General features: G+C 46.7%; 2 protein-coding genes across 3 annotated transcripts in view; one reads left to right on the top strand and one right to left on the bottom strand.

The window, feature by feature from the left end:
- The first annotated feature begins 728 nt into the window (after positions 1-728).
- HENMT1 (HEN methyltransferase 1) lies at positions 729-10,139 on the top strand. Of its 2 annotated transcripts, XM_079760598.1 has the most exons (8): positions 729-790; positions 2,802-2,893; positions 3,924-4,049; positions 4,459-4,571; positions 5,199-5,333; positions 5,650-5,829; positions 6,429-6,606; positions 7,593-10,139. In XM_079760598.1, the coding sequence occupies exons 2-8, from the start codon at positions 2,870-2,872 to the stop codon at positions 7,995-7,997; spliced, it is 1,161 nt and encodes a 386-aa protein (XP_079616724.1). In that variant the 5' UTR covers positions 729-790; positions 2,802-2,869; the 3' UTR covers positions 7,998-10,139. The 2 variants fall into 2 exon arrangements, with proteins under 2 accessions (XP_079616724.1, XP_079616723.1); XM_079760597.1 differs by lacking the exons at positions 729-790; positions 2,802-2,893 and having other exon boundaries at positions 3,623-4,049.
- A 210-nt stretch (positions 10,140-10,349) lies between these two features.
- Positions 10,350-20,947, bottom strand: part of EEIG2 (EEIG family member 2) — a 35,310-nt gene continuing 24,712 nt past the window's right edge. The window contains exons 6-11 of the mRNA XM_079760599.1: positions 17,905-18,008; positions 17,437-17,532; positions 16,722-16,911; positions 16,505-16,632; positions 15,409-15,478; positions 10,350-14,783 (exon numbers count right to left, since the gene is read on the bottom strand). Of these exons, the coding sequence (XP_079616725.1) occupies positions 14,741-14,783; positions 15,409-15,478; positions 16,505-16,632; positions 16,722-16,911; positions 17,437-17,532; positions 17,905-18,008 (631 nt within the window). The 3' untranslated portion in view covers positions 10,350-14,740. The remainder of the gene's footprint in view (positions 14,784-15,408; positions 15,479-16,504; positions 16,633-16,721; positions 16,912-17,436; positions 17,533-17,904; positions 18,009-20,947) is intronic.

Here is a 20,947-nt window from a genome sequence, read left to right as displayed (position 1 = left end):
TCATCATTGATGTTCCTATCTCTCCCTCTCCCTTATCAATAAAAATATTTAAAAAATAAAATAGAACTAATAAAATAAAATAGGACTAACCCCCCCCCGCCCCCCACCACCACCCAAGGCATCTTCTCCTCTTCCCCTCCTTAAAACTCTCCCATCACAGACAGGAAAGCAGTAACCGATGTAGAAAGGGTCAGGTTGCATCTCTGCAGGGGAAGGAGGGCCCCATGCAGTAACGCCTCCAGGAGACCAGACAGTTGCGCCCCCAACAGGCAGAAGGTGCCCGTTGCAGTTTGAGGGCTGCAAGCTTTGCTGAGTTTTTACCCAGCCCGGGCACCCCGAAGGCCCCCGTGGGCTGTGCTGGGGACCCGAGCGGCGGCTGCCTCGGACCCCTCGGGCTCCGCTGCCGGGGCCGTTTGCAGCTTTGGCCGCGCACGGGGGGGGGGGGGAGCGCCGCGCACCCAACAGCTCGAGGCCCGCGGACGCGCCGGGGCGCCCACGCCTCCGCCCAACAGCCGCGGCTAGAAATGGCTGCGGGCCGTGCGCCGCTGCGGCCGTTGGGGCACAAAACCGACGCCTGGCGCCGCGCGGAGGACCAGGGCGCGCCGGGAGCGCGCACCGCTTAAGAGCTGACGGCGCAGGCGCGGCCGCGCGCGCGGTAACGTCACGCGGCGAGACTGCGCGTGCGCGGCCGTGGAAGGCGGGGCCGGGGGGGGGAAAGCCGGGTCGCGCTGCGCTCTCTGCTCGTCGGCGGCTCTGCGCTTTGCCGGCTGCTTGCGCTTCTTAGTCGCAGGTAAGACTGGCGCCGGCTCCTGCCCAGGCCTGTGAGGCTGGGTACCTGGAGGGTTTCGGGATTCGAGTTGGAGAATAACTCGAAAAGTTAGGCGACTGACATGTTGCCTACATTTTATTTTATTTTATTTTTCCCGGATATTAAAAAGTGACACTGGTGAACCCCAAACAAATACCTCCCCATTTCACCTACCCTGCCCCGATATCATCACGGTCCTTGGTACCCAGAGAACAGACATGTCCCTTCGTATAAAAGTGTGTATAACAAGGAAGATGGTTCAGTGTATCAGGTGTTCTCAACCTCGATTGGTTGAGATTTTAGAAAGTACTATATGGTCAAGCCTCCATCCGCCCTAGGCAACACAATGAAATACTCCCTGAGATCAGTGCCTGGACATTGGTCATTATTATTTAAACTGGAGGCCTGGCGCATGAAATTTGTCCACTGGAGGCGGGGGTTTCCTCAGCCCAGCCTGCGCCCTCTCACAGTCCAGGAACCCTCGGGGGTCGTCCAACTGATGGCTTAGGCCCACCAGCTGTGAGCCCGGATCCCCGTGTGGGAGCACACTTGACCCTGGTGGTCAGTGCGCTTCACCGTGACTGGTTGTTCCGCCTTTCGGTCGATTTGCATATTAGACTTTTATTATATAGGATATCTGGGTGATTCTTTGTTTTGTTTTGTTTTAAATATATTTTATTGATTTTTTTAACAAAGAGGAAGGGAGAGCCAAAACCGTTTTGGCTCAGTGGATAGAGCGTCGGCCTGCGGACTGAAGGGTCCCAGGTTCGATTCCGGTCAAAGGCATGTACCTTGGTTTCGGGCACATCCCAGGTAGGGGGTGTGCAGGAGGCAGCTGGTCGATGTTTCTCTCTCATCGATGTTTCTAGCTCTCTATCCCTCTCCCTTCCTCTCTGTAAGAAATCAATAAAATATATTTTTAAAAAAAAAGAGGAAGGGAGAGGGATAGAGAGAAACATTGATCAGCTGTCTCCTGCACACCCCCCCACGGGGAATGTGCCCACAACCGAGGTACATGCCCTTGACCGGAATCGAACCTGGGACCCTTCAGTCCGAAGGCTGACGCTGTATCCACTGAGCCAAACCGGTTAGGGCAAGATTCTTAATGTGCAGTCAGGGTTTTGAGTCCAGTGACAAACTGGACCAATATGAACCAGATGCAACCCACCTTTTTAGGATCGTTCAGCAGGATTCACCAAGTTAGCTTGAAAACACAAAGGCCAAGTACTTCCTGAGAGGCTCAAGTACAGCAAGAAATAGGGGGGAAAGCAGAAAAAAAAAAACCAGACCATTTTTCAAATGTTTTCACTTCCTTAAAGCTCTCCTACATTGAAATCACACCTGTAGCAAGGCTTACTGTCCAACCCCACTCACTGGGCCAGACATCCTCGTGGTGTTAGCGGAAAACTGGCCCCTCCTGTAGCACACCACCTACACCTGTGAGTCAGTCTATCGGCCACCTGCCTACGTTTTAGCCCAAGTTGTAGCTGAGAGAGACAGGCGTGCAGTCAGAACCAGAACTTCAAGTTCATCGTGGATTATTGGATAGACGTTGGAGCATCCATAGCGTATTACGTGAGACACTTTCTCCCCCTCGGAATTTCATTTTGACTGTGTGTGAGCGGATTCCTGCAAGCCATTTGAATGAGATTGAGGGCTTTAATGAAATGTCAGACTGCTGGGTTGTTTAGTTTGTATCAAAGGAAAAGAAGAGTCAAAGGAAAGAATGGTACCTTAGGGGTACCCTGGGCTGCATTTAGCTGGGTTTGGCAGAGTGCAATTAGGTTTCTGAGCTGTTGGCTGTTGTCTGAAACAAAACGTACTGAGTCAATTCTGTGGACTAAATGCTAACACGGAAAGAGAACGGAGAAAGAACACTTGCTCCCTTTCCTACTGAGTTAGGCAGCTATTTCGTTCCACTTCTTTTGAGAACTGATTTTTTTTTTTTTTTATCACTCACCGTCCCTTACAACTGATAATTTTTAATTTACAGCCCAGTTGTTGCTGATTCCTGGAAGGATACATCTTCATTTTTGTTTCAAGGAAATTTGGAGAGACAAAATGGCACAGAGCAACAACAAAGAGGTAACGGCTGCCCTCCCTCACCTGCTTGTATGACTCTCAAGAGTTATTCTGGCAACTTTAGATATATTGCATTAATAAAATATTACGACTACGCTTTAAAAACGTTTTTTAAAAATAGGCTACAAGGGAGTTGCATATTTGGCTTGAATTTTATTTCTCTTGGACAGAAGTGCTTTCTGGACTGCATTCCTTTATAATGCTGGTATTTAGGGGCAGGAATAGCTGTTAAGGCTTAATCATAATTCCTTTTTCCTAACGGGGTCATGTTAAAGAAACGTTCTGGCACCATCATTAGGACTGTTGCAGTAAGCGCATTGCAGTTAGGGGAGAGACTGGGCTTAACTCCATATACAACAAAGACTAATAATGGATTTACAGCCTCTGAGCAGAGTGCGGGGCGGGGGTCAGTGGATGGAAAAGAGAGTAGACATGAAGAGTTTGGGGATTCTTGTTAAACGATTTACAGATTTAACAAGATTCTGGCTGAAGGCAGGCCACAGTGATCGGATATCCAGGGTGGGAAATGAAGACCTTAATCAGAGATAGGGTTTGGTCACATACGAAGGGTAGGGGATGCTCTCTAAACTGACGTAGTAGGAATCTTGCTAACACTGGGCTCCACAGGGTCTAGTCAGAAGAGGTGGCAGAGGAGCCTGACTTCCGGTTGGCCAAGGAGAGACTGTCAATCATGAAGAGTGTCCAGCCTCCTGCCTGCCTGGACTCCAGGCCTTGGAAGTTCACGAAAGATCCCTTGTGGCCGGGAGGCTGATAGTAGTGACTGTTTTATCAAATGCAGTTTTCCGTTCAGCTGACTCTGAGCGACAGAAAGCATCAAGCCAGGTTCTTAATAAGGGAGGAGACTCAGGTGGCCTGTGGAGGGAATGCATGGCCAGTAATGACTGCAGTGAGAACAGAGGTGGTCGAAGGGCCGTTCGGTTCTGCCAGTTCATTGGCGGAAATAAAGCTCTTTTCTTACCGAATTCCCAAAGTCTTGTATGACTTAAAACACTTTTTGTTTGTAAACTTTCAGGGCCATGGTGTGGTGGGTGGTCATTTTGATCTTCCCGTCAAGAAGGCGATTAATTTTTCCCCTCCGCTGTACAGACAGCGTTACAGCTTCGTTAACGACCTAGTGAATCAGCACAAACCCAAGAAGGTAGGTTTTAGTTTCCAAACATTTCATTAAAACTGTCTCATAAAATGTTTTGTAGAATGCAGAAGTCTTGTTTAATAAGTAACCAGAGACTGTTTGGAAATACCCTCGCTAGGAGGGCGAGGGTCATAGAGAGAGAACGAAGCTGGGAGGAGCTGGAGGAGCGAAGTGGAGTGAACGAGCGCTTGGTTAACATGGGAAGTTAAACAGGACTTACTTCTCCCACCCCCCAGGCTTATAATGTCTCGAGATTTAATTTCCTCTCGTGTACTTGTTTTCTGCCCAAGAGATCCTTCCATATGATGTTTTATTATGGTTTCACTTCTGATCCCCACTCCCTGTACATGTCTTTGGTCACACTTGACTTCCCTGGCTATAAACGTCTTTGAAATAACATTGGTCTCATCTACAGGTGGCAGACTTGGGGTGTGGCAATGCTTCCCTCATACAGATGATTAAATCGCACAGTTGCCTGGAACTGATTGTTGGAGTAGATATCAATAAGGATAAAATAGGATCGCAGAGGTAATGCCTAGTTTCTGGAGGAATTGTGCATTGATCTAAAACCAGTGGCACTAGTACACATGCTTAGAGGAAGTGTCCATGTTATGCCAGATTTACAATATGTTAAATGTTAAAATGTGTTGTACATTACACACCAAGAGAGCCTCGGGCTCTCTGAGTAATGGCTATGCCCTCGTGGTAATTAGCTGTATACGTTGTGAATATGTAGAAAGTGTAGAAAGTGGAGTCTCAATTAAGTAATTAGAATAGTCAGCGCACGGCAAACCCAGTTTCAAAGGGCGAGAATCTAATTAGGTGGATGCTGGACGCCATGGTAACGGCAGAGCCCAGGCCGCCATCCCCAGTTTGAAGCAGAGCAGCTCTCCAGTATCCTGTATGTATTGGATTTCCACCGATTGTCTCAAAAGGGTGTTTCTTTTAAAGGACAAGAAGCGGAAAATCACTGATCCAAAGTGAGCTGCGAGACGAAAAGTACTAAAAAATGAGAGCAATGTCACATATTCAGAACCTTGTTCTGATTGGCCAGTTACTTCCCCCACGAAAGGAAGTTACTCTGGTGTCTGTGGTTGGGGTAACTCTAAACAGCTGTCCTCAAATGCGCTGACGTCTACAATCACCCTTTTGCAGGTGTAGGTTGTCTCCGTTCTCGGGGGAGTATCTGAGCCCCCGGGATCTGAATTTGTCCATCATCTTGTACCACGGCTCTGCTGTGGAGAGAGATTCTCGTCTGCTTGGGTTTGACTTGGTCACGTGTATCGAGTTGTAAGTATTAAACGCATTCCTTCAGTATAATTAGAAAAATTTCACTGGATTAGTCTTAGGAAACTCTGTTCCCTGAATGTAATCTGGATTTTTATTTGTAAAGAGAATTGCTTGTCGGTTGGGACTGGCCTGTTACCACCCCGTCTCCTCCGGAATGGGGGGAAGGGGAGGACGAGGCTGTGTCAGGTCACTGGGACATCCTCCAAGGGGGGGGGGTACATCAACGGGGAGACAGACACCGTTTTGCTAAGTCAGCTGGGGAAATCGTGCAGGTGAAGCTCGATTTCACGCCATCTTTCCCCGCCGGCCCTTCCAGAATAGAACACTTGGATTCCGAGGACCTGGCCAGGTTTCCCGACGTCGTGTTTGGGTACCTGTCTCCGGCCATGGTTGTCATCAGCACGCCCAACTCGGACTTCAACCCCCTGTTCCCGGCAGTGACCTTGAGAGATTCCGATCACAAATTTGAGTGGAACAGGAAGCAGTTTCAGACCTGGTGAGCGCCAAGGTGTTTTGGCTTCTCGGGACCCCCCACGGACGGGACGTTTCAAATCCTGGGGAGTAAATCTCCGTGGATCCGTGACTGTCGTGATTTGCTTCCGCAGAGCACGTGCGGCCAAGCCAGTGGGAAGTTCGTTTTCTCTCAGGTCTCAGGCGGGTGTGGGAAAGGTGTGCCCACCAGGTGTGAGGTGTCAGGAGTGTGGGTGTGGAGGTCAGGAAACAAGACCGAGGGGAGGTGTGGCATTGAGAGGGGTGCCCTGGCCCAGGGGCATCTCCCAGGGGGCTCCACGGGTTCTTGGCACAATCCCAAACCCACATAGGAGTTGGGATTATAGCCCTTGTGGTGTCCCTGTCCATTCCTCTGCTCGGTCCCACAACATTCCTGTCTCCATGTCCTTGTGGTTCGTTAACCTCGCAGTCATTGCCTGAATGCCCCTCAGAGAAGCAAGCAGACCCCACACGGTGGCACAGTGTGATGTGTAAGAATCTTTTGGTTCCTCGCATTGTTCGCGTTCTGTTCTACCGGGAATTGCCGTCTATGGAACAGTAGTTCGAGTTTAGAAAAGACCCTGATCTCCCTCGTTTGGATTCCAGGGCCTCAGGGGTGGCAGATTTCTACAATTACTCCGTGGAGTTTACAGGCGTGGGGGAGCCCCCGGAAGGAGCTGGGAATGTCGGCTACTGCACCCAGATAGGGGTCTTCCGGAAAATCGGAGCGCCGGCCACGGAATCGTGCGTGGCAGAGCAGTGTGGTCAGCACGTTTATAAGATTGTGAGTGTTTTTATTTATTTTTAAAATTGATATCAGAGAGGAAGGGAAGGGAGGGAGAGATAGAAACATCAATGACGAGAGAAAATCACTGATTGGCTGCCTTCTGCACCCCCCTGTCCTCCACTGGGGGCCAAGCTTGCAACCCAGGCATGTGCCCTGGCCGGGAATCGAACCATGACCTCCTGGTTCATAGGTCAATGCTCAATCATTGAGCCACGCCGGCCGTGTAGATTGTGAGTGTTCTTTGTGGGGCAGCTGTCAGGACAAGAAATACATGTACCTCGAAGGTGAACTCTTCCTTATCAAGAGTCCCGCAGCAGAGAGGAGTGAAGGCCTGATGATGAGGGGGACCCTGGGAGAAGCCTGCATGCCCCACCGCGGTCAGAGCTTTGGTGGATGGTCTTTTGAGCTGTTGGGCCAGCGGCCGCCCTTCTGGATGCGTCGGGGTCCTCGGCAGGAGGAGGAAAGCCAGCAGACATCTCACTGCTGGGCTCAGGACATGATTTGGCACTGAGCCTCAAGCGTCTCAGACCCTTTGGTTTCGGGGAAGAACAAACACATCTCCCTTTTTAATTAGCAACACTTTGCCTTTTTGAGCCCATGTGTCAGTATTTACAATTAGTAGGGTTTGACATTTGCACATAGTTATTCTTTTTTTTTTTTATCCTCGCCCAAGGATATTTTTCCGTTGAGTTTTTAGGGAGAGGGCAAGACAGAGAGAAACATCGATGCGAGAGAAACACATTGATTGGTTGCCTCCTGCACAAGCCCCGACCAGGGCTTGGGCCAGGGAGGAGCCTGCAACCGAGGTACGTGCCCTTGACTGGAATCGAACCCAGGACCCTTGGGTCCGCAGGCTGATGCTCCATCCACTGAGCCAAACCAGCTAGGGCCATACCGTTAATTCTTCATGTGGTATGAAGTTACTACTCATGGCCTGGACCATTGTCCTACATCCTAAGTGGTTTTTTCCCTCCCGGCTTCAGGTTTATTCCGTTTCATATCCGAGTTTACAGCAAAAGGAAATCCGCAAACTCGCGTTAGCCAATGAGGTGTCTCGCCAAGTCCAGAGCATGAGGCAGAGATACGTCTCCAGCCTGCGGATACTGCGGCGCGGCGGTGGAGACGGCCACCGGGTCAGCGACACCGGGCTCGTCCCCTTCTCCGGACCGGTCTTCACAGAACTTGAAAAACGCAAAATCGAGAAGTCTCCCGAACCGTTCCGCTTTGGGAATAAGCTCTACGTCCCACTGGAGAGGCTGCTCGCCTATCCCAAGGTGAACCGCCTGTGCGACAGCGTAGACACGATGAGAGCGCTCATCGCCGACACGGTGAGGCTGAGCAGGGACGGGTCCGCGGTCAAGGTCGACCTGCGCGATGCCAGTCCGTGAGCCGGCCGTCCTGAGAGTCGGGGTCTCAGCCAAGGGAGGGCTCGCCGAGGACGCTCTGGTGTAGCCATCATCCCAGTAACGTAACTTTGAGATGACTTGACACGTTTTTTGAATAGGTTTGTTTTGTTTGCCAGTGTTTGTAGAGAGTTCCTGATATGCTTGGTTTTGGTTGTTGTTGGCATTAAAGAATGTTAAAGGCAGTTGAGCGTTTACAACTTTTTCCCAGGGGGCAAGGGTAGCTTTAAAATCTCTCTAGGATTCGCTACCTCCTTTGGGCTCAATTCTGATCTCTCACAGTTGGCCTAAAACATCATACAACACAGGAGAGCAGGTGACGGGGGGGAGGGAAGCTTCGTGATCTGGACACTGTCTGTGGGTTTGGAACGCCCCCTCGGGCAGCTTGCTGGCTGGAACTGGGGTGGAGATAGTGATGGAGGACAGAGAAGCACCACTTCAAGCGATGGGGGGGAACAGTGGTTTCAGTGCTACGGCTAACGTGGTTTACCTCGAATGTGGGGCATGCCTTTGGGGATATCCCCAAGAGGGAACACCTCGTATTGCTGAGATCCCACAAGCTGGTAGGGTCGTGAAGTCATACATGTATACAATGGGAATTTCACCTTGCAAGTCATCTTCAAAGCTGGTGGCATGCCAGTTAGGCACTGTTCTTGAAAATTAGCTCAGCCCCCTGCCTAATGGCGTGTACTCTTTGCCTGCATCGCTCCCTTCATCTCTCCCCTCTCCATCCCACCCTGTCCGCTGGGACCCTGGCTCTGATCAGTTCGTCTTTCCCAGAAACACTGCACTGTTCCAGACTCCCACACCTCAGCTTGGACTCGGCTGCTTTGCTTTCGCCTAACAGACGGACTTTCCACTGCTGTGTCTCTGTCCAGCCTTGTCCATCTGTCTGTTTATTTATACTGATCACCCAGACCTTTCTCATAGGAATCCTCATGAAAGTGAATTCACTGAATCTTTCATTAATCCCATACTAAAGGGAAACACTTTTACTCTGTTTAAGCAAAGTATGAAAAACTGCTTCAAAGTATTTCAAATGACTTAAAATTAGTACTGACAAAATTTTCCTTTGGCCCAGCTGGTGCTGGCTCAGCGGTTGAGTGTCAACCCATGAACCAGGAGGTCATGGTTTGATTCCTGGTCAGGGTTGCAGGCTTGATCCTCAGTGAGGGTGTGGGGGAGGCAGCAGATCAGTGATTCTCATCATTGATGTTTCTGTCTCTCTCTCCCTTCCTCTCTCTGAGGTTGATGGAAATGTATTAAAAAAACAAACAAAAAAAACTTCCTTTGATCATCACAACATGGAATATGGGGAAAGAAGGGCAGGCACAGGATCACGTGGGAGAGGTATGTTTAAACGGAATCACTGAAGCTCAATACCAGAAGGTGGCACACTTTCCCACTTAAAGTAAATGCATTCTTTTGCTTTGAGGACTCCCGATATAAGATGCAAAACAATAACAAAAAAACCCACAACAAAACAAAACAAAAAAACACCCCAAAACGTAGTCATGCCAATTCTCCATAGAGGCTTGAAGCTTTGCCAGAGGAAAGCGCTGCTGAAACGATGTACAGATGTAGTAGTGAAGTCAGTGTCTTCAGAGAAGTGGTTCAGGCGACAGCTCGGCCTGCCTGAGTTGTAACTGCATAGGAACGGGGTCTGAACTGACTCACACAGGAAGGCCTGGCGTTTGCTTAGTACCTGGGTCCGTCTGGAATAGAGATCACCACCACCTCAGGGAATGTCTAAATTTAGGCCTTTTCTCTTTTGCGTCTTGTGTAATGTGCGATGGACTGACTCACCAGAGATTTCCTATCAGGCACATGGAAAGATTTCATTTCCGTATATGTGCTGCTACCAGGTGTATGATGTACAGAGAGGAAGAGGTAAATTAAGGTGAAAGGGGAGGGGATGGGGGAAGGAAGAGAGAGAGAAGCACTAAGCTCTGAGTCATAATAAGAAAGCTGGGCCTGGGAGCTCATCAGTGTTTCTCTCTCTCTCCCTCGCCCTTCCTTTGTCTCTAAAATCAATAAAAATGTTAAAAAGGAAAAAGAAAGACAATAGGTTCTGAAGGGCATTTGGATTCAGACTCGGGTCTCCTGTTGCAGGCCATGGCTGGGCACTGCGGGAGCTGCCTCGGGGTGCGGAGTGTCTTTTGATGGGAACCCCCAGGGAAAAGTCACATACCGGTTCTTTCACGTCTGTTTTCTGACCTTGGCAAGGGACAGAATCTTTAACTGAAATTTTAAGCTTTAAGATATGATTTTTATTGAACATGTATAGGATTCACCTTTACATTATTACAAATACTTTACAATAAAAAATTAGTTTCTGTAAAAAAAAAAGGGGGGGGGACATTTCCTGGATTTATAGTTGTGCAGTTAAAACAAAGAAATGTATAAAAATGAAGGTCATTCTCCAAGTATTAGAACACAATACTAATGGAATCACTTCAATAAACATTTTTGCATAAACATTGACATGACTACTCCCACTGTATCAGCTTCCACAAGAACAAACGAATGCACAAAACGAAGGTAAATCCCCAACATAAGATTAAAAAAAAAAAAAAAATCAAACTGAATGTACCCGAAATGTCTTCCTGTGATGGGGTTTGGTCAATGACTATCGTCAAGAGACAGACATACACATTTGTAAATGCAGAGCCTGTAGCCTGCGTAAATTACAAAATCTGCCAGCTGTGCCATGCGGAGGAGGAGCTAGAAACCACCTTCACAGCCGTGTCAAATACACTGTAGACAGGGTGGGGCAAAAGTAGGCTTATAGTTGTGAGTACTTGAAACACAGAGTTTCTTCTATATTATTATTTTTATAATTTAAAACCTTTTATTGAATGGGAGAAGTGGGAGGAATTAGAATACCTATTATTTATTAATTGTATTTTCCAGATGAACAACTGTAAACCTACTTTTGCCCCAGCCTGCTTATTATCTTATGGAAAGTCACACATGGAAGGGAATAATAAGGCCTTATTTCCAGAGCAGTCTTAAAACAGGGTTCATATAGGCATATTTCATCCTTTCTGCTTTTGAATTTCATATTCTTCAACATCTCAGCTCTTACAAGTATGCACAGTACCTAAGCCAACGTATAAAGAGTGATACGATGCAGTTCCAGTACCTGATTATAGTCACATGACGTACCATCTAGGAGAACTGACCGAGTACAGTTCCTGAACCGCCCCCGTTAAAGACCTGCCAAAATAAAACACAACGCCATCACGTGAGCCCAGCCTCTCGGGAGCGCTGTTATATGTCCCGGAAGCCTGACTCTTCAGAGTAGTTCTTCAGTGAAGCGTTGAACAATACTGTCAGCCTGAGCTTGCAAAGTGGCCGTTAGCGTGGAAATCTTCAAGTCTACCCTTATGTCTGGCTGTTTTCCAGGTATTGAATCTCATTGCTACCTGAATATGTTTTGACTGGAGGCTAGTAGATACTGGAAGCATCTTGGTCAAGACTTTGTCAGGTTATAAAAAGGAATCCACGTGAGGTGCTTGTATACAGAGCCTTCAATGCCACCGCACAGGGAGAGCGGATGGCTCAGGCCTTCTCTGTCCTTGGTTGCCCTTCACATCCTCTCTGGTCTCCGTCACCAGCACAAATCACAGGAAGTGGGCTCCTGACCTGCTTCTTCTGTAATTCCCCCAAACAAGGTATTTAAGACTCTTCTCAGAAAGATGTCTCTTTAAAATACCATTCATCTTTTTCTCTAGCACAGGGTTAGGAAATGTTACAGATGTACAAATTCTCCAAGACTAGGGGACTTGAAATTTGAGTCTAATACTTAGAAGTCAATGTATTAAGATCTACTTTTTCAAATTCGATTTTCTAAATTCAAAACGAAACCAAAAGTAGACTTAGTATAGAATAAGCAGATTTACAGGCTCCAAGAAAAGAAGAACTTGGAAGTCAGGCAGACAGGAGGCAAACTCTGACATATTTTTAGGGACTGTAATGAAATGTGACTGCAAAGTGTGCTGATGGGACACAAAACAGAATAAAATGGATGCAGAATTCACTGACTATGTAGGACACTGCCATGTCTTTTCTTCCTATGTTTCCATGTATTCAGATGTTCTGTTGACTCATATAGAAATCATGATGTTATCTGGTGGCTGCTAAATTTATACAGGCATGATTTTTATGCTCTTCAAAATTCACATTTTGTTGTTAGAAAAGAATTCTGTGTCATTTTCAAATTCCAAGAGCCCGTCTCGCATAAAGGTCTTGGACAAGGGCAGCCAAGGATGAGTAACGGCCGGTGTCCGAATTACAGCACCTTCGACATAGCTGGGGAATGTGCTCACGGGACCTGGCCTACGGTCTAGTTGTTAGCATTTCACAACTGCAAAACCATTTGCAGAAGTGCCCATCAAAAATATAGCTTAGGAATAATATTTTGAAAATAGAAAAATAGGTTTTTAAAATGTCATAGTAAATCTCTCTCTAAACAATATCTTCATATCTCTATTGAAAACTTTCTTTGATTCTTTTCTGTAATATACAACAAGGGGGTCATTCATTTGTTTAGTCAAAGACAACAAGTCTTTACCACTTGAGGTAACATTTTCCTTGGCTGGACTTAAACCTTCAGGTCAATTTTCTTTTTCTTCAAAACAAATCTTAGAAAGGTAAGTGACTCAGAAAAAAACCCATCTGGGTGTCATTGCTTTAAAAAAATCTCAGAATCTATTTGTTAAAGTAGTTTTGGATTCGTTTGGAATACCCAATCCTTGAAATATTAAAAACCACATAAAAGCCCTAACATGAACTATTTAAAGTTTCTTCAACCTCTCAATTTGAATATTAAAATAATATTTTTTAAAAAATACTCCCCCGCCCTATTTTGCTCACATGAAAATACATAGACCAAAGGAATTCTAACATGTTATTTGGACATGGTTTTGAAAGTAAGGAGTGGAAATTACTGGTTGTATAGAATCTACATTTTTTTTCAACAGATTGGATGATTCCAAGAAAATTAAGATCTAGTTCTGGCCGGTTTGGACCAGTGGATAAAGCATCAGCCCTCGGCCTGAAGGGTTTCAGGTTCAATTCTGGTCAAGGGCACGTACCTCGGTTGCAGGCTCAATCCCCTAGTCGAGGTGTGTGCAGGAGGCAACCAATTGATGTTTCTCTCACATCAATGTTTCTCTCTCTGTCTCTCCCCCTCCCTTCCACTCTCTCTAAAAATCAATGGAAAAATATTCTAGGATGAGGATAAGAAAGTTAAGGTCTTTCCACACAGAAACTGTCACATAAAACCAGAAAAAACTCTTCAGGTTTATTTGCTGTTAACCTGGATCCAGGTCAGATATTCTTACTTTATTTGTATTTTTTTAATTTAAAGGGCTGGCAGGCACCCTCAGGTCTCAAACTAACCTCGCAAGCAGGAGTGGTTGGCAAGTGACTCAAAGGAACTGCTGAGCTCAAGCCAGCCCCAGATAGTCTTACTTTATTTTTTAATATATATTTGTATTGATTTCAGAGAGGAAGTGAGTGGGAGAGAGAGAGAGAGAGAGAAACATCAATGATGCGAATCATCGATCAGCTGCCTCCCGGGATTGAGCCCGCAACCTGGGCATGTGCCCTAACGGGCAATTGAACCATGACCTCCTGGTTCATAGGTCGACGCTCAACCACTGAGCCATGCTGGCTGGGCCAGCTATTCTTACTTTAAACGCTCTGTTTGATGTATGTTCTAGTCTAATCTTGCCTCAAAACAACCAATTTCTGACACAGTGAGAAGAGAGCAAGTATCTGATGGGGGGAGGAGGGCTGAGATAGAAGACCACAGGTCCCTGTCTTGCCCACTCCCTCCTTGGAATCATTTTCCATTTCAGAGAAGTGGGAACTTAAGAGGAAGGCTGCTCTGTGTCTCATCATATCACAACTTTCCTCCAGTTGCTCTGAACCAACAGACATTGTTCAGTGCGTTAAAACAGCTTGTCTGTGAGGGTGTGTGCGGGCACGGCAGCCTAACATGGAACGTGAAGCTTCCCATGGGTCTGACACAGTGCTAGGGGGTTCTGCAGCACCTAATACTAACAAGTAGCAACACACACTGCCTAGTAACGGCATCACACCCATTCACGGAGCTCAGACTCAAATACACTTGTTATTCGACTATGACTGATACGCTTACATTAAGCATTTTACTGCAAGGTTTCAATTGTAGTATAGCTTTTCCCCAAAGCATGAACACCCACACTTTTTTATACCAATTGTATCAAAATGAGTTAAACTTAGTACAATACTCTAGGTAGTATAATATATGCAAAATTCTCTTAGCAGGAGTTACAACTATCTTGACAGAATTTATAGGGTCTTTATCGTCATGTATTGTCTCTCAAACATAAAATTAAGGAATTAGAATCTGTTGCGCACCTCGACCGCAGGTTTTATGCTTCAACACTAACTAGACCCAGGTGCACAGTGCTGTTTCCCCTCCAGGGGGTTCTGAAAGAAAAAGCAGTCTTTGCATGATCTCGGGCAGTGACCACGGAAGCCGGGGACTTCCACACACACGACACGCGGGGCCCCGGCACTCCCGTCTGATGGTCCCTGTGTGCGCTGGCTTTCCTTGGGACACACGGACACGCCTCCTTTTTCAAACGGATCCACCTTCTCCCAGGAAAGCGCCTGACAGCTCAGCTGCCCGCCTCTCACACCCGCAGGGAAGCCGCCGCTCGCCAGCTGGGCGTCTAGCGTTTGATCACAACTTGTTCGTAGGCTCCGGACACCACTCTAAACAGCAGGGGAAAAAAGGTCAAAATTCTGAGTGGCAGCATTTGAAATCGTCCCAGTTAACCCTGGCTCTGAAGGGAGAGCGGTGTGTTGGGCATTTTCTACTAGATCTGATTTCCACAGGGTTTAAAGGCATCACAGATAGAAAATACTTGAAATATTCACTGTTTGCCCTAACCGGTTTGGCTCAGTGGATAGAGCGTCGGCCTGTGGACTCAAGGGTCCCAGGTTCAATTCCAGTCAAGGGCATGTACCTTGGTTGCGGGCACATCCCCAGTGGGGGGTGTGCAGGAGGCAGCTGATGGATGTTTCTCTCTCATCGATGTTTCTAACTCTAACCCTCTCCCTTCCTCTCTGTAAAAAATCAATAAAATATATTTTAAAAAAAGAATTAAGTTACATTCTCAAGATTATATAATTAGTAAATATCAAAGCTAAAAATTTATAATAAAAAGAAAAATATTCACTGTTTATAATGACACTGGATTGGTCCAGTGTCCGATCCTCTCGTACTAACTGCTTAGATCAGTGTTCCTCAGCCTGTTAACCTTCACCCTCTGCTCATGGGATTTAAAGGGCGAGGCCAGTGCACTCTTTACTTGAACAAGGCCCTGGGGCTCCTTACCGGCTGGGAGGATGGTGGCTGCCGAAGGTCGTCCTTCCTCCAGGGCCCACGAACAGCCGCAGTCCTTCCTCTGCAGAGACAGCAGCGTTGTGGGCAGTTAGTATTGTCCAGTAACATTCACGGTGTCATAAATCCAAGCTTTACATTTCCGTGTTATTAAAGAAATTAAAAACTTTAAAAAAGCTATAGACATGTTATTTCTATAACGATTATTTCTAAATAATAGTTATTTCTCCTCAACTTTCCTAAAGCTGTTTTTCTTAAAACTGAATAAAGAAGACAGCTCATCCTACGAATTTCCACGAGAGGCTTAATGATTTCTCTTTACAACCAGTCATGCAAGGAAACCACGCCCGCTGTTAAACTGCTCTCTGCTCACACCAGCAGGAATAACTCCACCTTTCAACCGGTGGCATGGACATTTTCAGTTTCAGTGCAAATGCTGAGGGAGCGAAGGATTCTGTTATTCACTGTCATTTCAACTTTACCACCCAACCTTCCACACTGCAACCTTCCGTAACTGGACATAAGTGCCTTGAAGTTTCAAGGCACTTATGTCCAGTTATGACAAAGCAGATGTAAATATCCATCATAAGGTATATAAACATGGTAGACATTGACGCATAATTAAAAAATACAGTTAAGAGCTTTCTTTAAAATTGAGCTTTTAAAAGTCCATTTTTGCCCGGCCAGTGTGGCTCTGTGGTTGAGCCTTGACCTATGAACCAGGAGGTCATGGTTCTATTACTGGTCAGGGCACATGCCCGTGTTGTGGGCTCAATTCCCAGTGGTGGGCGTGCAGGAGGCAGCCAATTAATGGTTCTCTCTCATCACTGATATTTCTCTCTCTCCCCCCTTCCTCTCTGAAATCAATAAAAATGTATTTAAAAAAATTTTAAAAAGCTTGTTCTTTACCAAATTTAATATCCATTCTTAGAAACAAATGAGCTATAAGGTTATCTTCGGATTTCTTTGGGCATAAAGTGCATTTCAGCAATGTGCCCAGACAGTGTGGTGATGTGTGCCTCCTCCCGGCTGACCCGGCTACCCTGGCTGGGCTGGCCCACGGCACATGCGCCCGATGGCCACCACGCACCTTCCGCACTGGAGTCCAGGCTGAAGTCTTGGCTTTGAAGTATCTTCTCCACAATGTCGTCGGCATCCACTCTGGTGTCATCGACTCGCTTCAGCTGAAATTCTACAGAATCTTGTTTCACCGGGCACCTTTGGAAAGAATGTTTAAAAATGTCCTCCTTTATATTGTGTTGTGACCCCCCACCCCCGGCTCCATGGAGCTGAGGCCCGAAGGGTACCTGCTGAGTGTCTCTGAGGCTGAGTCTTCTCTATCAGCTGCATCGGGATTTGGCTCAGCTCCTTTCTGCTCAGTTTCATCACATGGCTCTAGAATACTTTCCACGCCCGTCGATGTGCTTCCCACAGAGGTGTTTCTCCTGTGGCAGAGCTCAGAGAGACTGGATGATCGCGAGTGGCACGAGCTGTACCCTGTGGTCAGAGAAGCTCGCTCAGGACATGACGCCCATCCCAGACACTCTGCGACCAACCCTCTCCTCCCGCACCGCAGCCACTGCTGGTACCTTTAGAGCAGGGGTGGGGAACATCTGGCCCGCGGGCCATAGAAGGCCCGGGACAGCATTGGGTCTGGCCCTGCCAAGGCATCAGGGGTGAGTGAATTAAATGTCTGACCAAATATAGCAGGCTAATTTTTCGGTTGATAATTCTGGAAGGTCCAAGAATGATATAAATATGTGGCTCAGTGGGTGAGCATCGACCTAGGAACCAGGATCAGGGCTCGATCCCCAGTGGGGAGCGTGCAGGAGGCAGCCAATCAGTGATTCTCTCTCACCACTGATGTCCCTATCTCTCTCTCCCTCTGTCTTCCTCTCTAAAATCAGTAACAATATATTTTAAAAAGTAAGTAAACACCCAAATGGCCCTTGGCAGGAGAAAGGTTCCCCGTTCCTGCTTTAGAGCAATACAGGCCCGAGGAACGTCACGTCCAGCCCCTACCTGATACTTTTGACTGCTGGCTGGCATGGCTCGACGTTCTCGAATGTCCACAGGCTCCGAGCTCATCCGGAACAGAGGCGCTCTTTGCTGAGAGATCTGCAATATGTCAGAACATCATGTTCCTGTCACTGCTCACAAGACAACGGTCAACTGCATTCTAATCTGCGGGTTTTATCAACTGCCAAGTTCATGATCAAGAAAAGCAAACTGCAGAGTGAAAGAGATTCCTTGAAATCAGCGCAATGTAAACAACCCTATTACAAGAAAATGAAACTTAATACCTTAGTTTACTGAAGAACTATGGTATTTTCATAAGATTTAACAGAACTCTACCTTAAATAAAACTTTGTTTTTATTGTATAGTATTTCTAATAAAATGGGTCAAGTGACATCCCCACAGGATTTTAAATGTGGGAGGGATCATGCAAATCTCACCAATTACAAACCCAGTGAACAGCACAGCCATACCTGCTATTCCAAGATGGATTTTGAGAGTTTCTCCTCCTTTTCTGTCTTCTTCCAGAGATTCGGACTCACCGGCAATCGGTATTGACATGGACGTAGAAGGAGGCCTGGGAATAAGCATTTCTAAGGATCAGAACCTGGTTTACGGTGAGAGACTGGTTGTGTGGTCAGTAACCGGCCTCAGGCAGGTGCCTGTAATGTTACCTCTTTGAGGGTAAAAGTAATAAAAATCAACAAGTAATGTATGAGCATCCTCAAGACCTGAATAAAATTCATGGGGGTAGGGAGAGGTTCTTCTATACAATAAAAAATGTGAGACCTGTCTGGCCACGTGGCTCAGTGGTTGAGTGTCAACCTATGAACCAGGAGGTCACAGTTTGATTCCTGGACAGGGCCCATGCCTGGGTTGCGGGCTCCATCCCCAGTAGGGGGTGTGTAGGAGGCAGCTGATCAATGATTTTCTCTCATCATTGACGTTTCTATCGCTCCCTCTCCCTTCCTCTCCGAAATCAATAAAAATATATTAAAAAAATCAACATCAGTGAGATCAGAAGGGGAGTCCAGAAAAGAGAAGGGCTCTGTCTGTGAGTCCCCAGCACTATTTTTAAAAAATATATATTTTTACTGATTTTAGAGAGGAAGGGAGAGGGGGAAGGGAGAGAGGGAAAAAACATCAATGATGAGAGAGAAAGGATCATTGATCAGCTGCCTTCTGCATGCCCCACACTGGGGATCAAGCCCGCAACCTGGGCAAGTGTCCTGACCGGAATCTAACCGTGACCTCCTGGTTCATAGGTCGATGCTCAACCATTGAGTCATGCTGGCCAGGCCCCAGCACTATTGATTGGAAGGTGCTACATCTGTCAAATGGAATCGCAGGGGAGGCAGGGAAGCATCTGGGAGATGATTGGAGGGGATACTTCTGCCTCCTACCTCTTGCCTCCGCTCTCCGGTCAGCTCCACTTTTTTTTTTTTTTTTAGTATGCTTTTTATTGAATTTTTAGAGAGGAAGGGAGAGGGAGAGAGAGATAGAAACATCAATGTGAGAGAAACATTGATCGGCTGCCTCCTGCACACTCCCCCACTGTGGATCAAGCCTGCAACCTGGGCATGTGCCCTGATCTGGAATCGAACCAGCAACCTCTTGGTGCATGGGTTGATGCTCAACCACTGAGCCACACTATCCAGGCCAAAAGCTATATTTTTAATACAGCAAGGCCTCACTTAACATTGTTGATAGTTTCTGCGACTTTAAGGGAAACAAGACCAATTTTACCATAGGCCAATTGATATGAACAAGAGTTAAGTTCCTACAGTAGTATCTCACCGATGTTGTAACAAAACCATGTTATTTGAGGACCTGCTGTAATGTAAAATAGCTTGGCGAAAAAAACCTGCATTCAATTTTCTGTAAGAAAAACTGATGTAAAAGAAATACCCTTCCACCCTGGCTGGCTTGGCTCAGTGGATAGAGCATCGGCCTTCGGACTGAAGGGTCCCGGGTTCGATTCCGGTCAAGGGCACATGCCCAGGTAGCAGGCTCGTCTTCAGCAGGGGGTGTGCAGGAGGCAACCGATCAATGATTCTCTCTCATCACTGATGTTTCTCTCTCTCCCTCTCCCTTCCTCTCTGAAATCAATTAAAAAAAGAAAAGAAATACCCTTCCGAAGAATGGCGTCTACAGTCATGAATCATGGATGGTGACTCAGGCCTTATGTCTACATGCTTATCTTTCTCATGCCAGCTCCTTCGGTTTTCCTTTCTCAGACGGCCTGATGGCAGTCTCTCCAGCCTTCCACCTCGCAGACCTGCTCCCCAACCCTGTGGCACTCCCAGCCCAAGGCCTCTTCCCTCTCCATCAGCCTCCCTCGGGCTCCATTCTTTCCTGCCGGTGTGGGGCCTGACTTCAGAGCCACACGCTTTCACAATACCTTCGGTTTGGCACCCCTCGATCTGCAGTCTTTAACAAACTAGAAGAAACCGACCCTTGATAATTTCAGCCACTGCACCAGCCGCTCTAATACTGGGGCCACGGAGCGTTAGGGAGGGAATTCATCCGCACGGGGATTGGTATTAAGGTGAACAAAGAATCTAAATCTTAGTCGTCCCTAGACGACTCAGTTGTGTTGGATAACTAATCCCCGATGCCTGTCACACGCCAGCTTTTACTCTATTACCCTCTGTTCTGATGTTTTGTGTCCCTTATCAGAAACTGTTTAATATGGCTCAATCACAGAACAAAAGAGATGGGCTTGTGTTTTTGTTGTTGTTGTTAATTCTCACCAGAGGATATTTTTCCATTGATTTTTTTTTAAAAAGAGAGTGGAAGGGAGAGGGAGAGACAGAGAGAGAAACATTGGTGTGAGAGAGACCCGCCAATCGGCTGCCTCCGCATGCACCCGGCCCAGGGCGGGGATGGAGCCTTCAACTGAGGTACAGGCCCTTGCCCGGAATCGAACCTGACCCTTCAGTCCACAGGCCAACACTCCATCCACTGAGCCAAATTGGCTACAGCAAGGGCTTGTTTTGTTTTAGTTTCATAGCACTGTTAAAAGCACGTGAAAAATAACCTCTAAAATGACAATTTCACATATCCAAAGAGAAAACAAATATTTTTACATATCTTGTGATGAGGTAATGCCTGTTTATTCTAATAAATTATAAAAGTCTCCATAAGTATCAACTCGAGATTGTCAGAATTATATTTGTGGAGATAACACAGGACATAAGGTGATCTATTTTTTAGTTTTTCAGTATCTGAGTTTCACAAGCAGGGAGAGGAAATGGCAGAAAAAGGGCCAGTAAGACTATTCGTAAAAAGTTCACAAGAAGAAATGATTAATTCATTTTCTTCTACTAAGTTTTGCTGCCACTTTTTTGACCCAACAAACCAAATATAGTACAGTGAAAATGGTTTAGTCCCAAGAGAACAGGAAATGAAGAAAAAAGCCAGGAAATTATGGTCTGAGAGAAGACAGCACAGGAAGGCTAAGAGAAGAAAATGCATAGTTTTAATCAATAATTGATTTGTGTTAAAGTATGTGTT

The sequence above is a fragment of the Cnephaeus nilssonii genome, assembly GCF_951640355.1.
Source record: "Cnephaeus nilssonii genome assembly, chromosome: 21".
Classification (NCBI taxonomy): Eukaryota; Metazoa; Chordata; class Mammalia; order Chiroptera; family Vespertilionidae; genus Cnephaeus; species Cnephaeus nilssonii.
The sequence above is the reverse complement of the archived record's forward strand: the minus strand, read 5'-3'. Positions and strand labels throughout refer to the sequence as shown.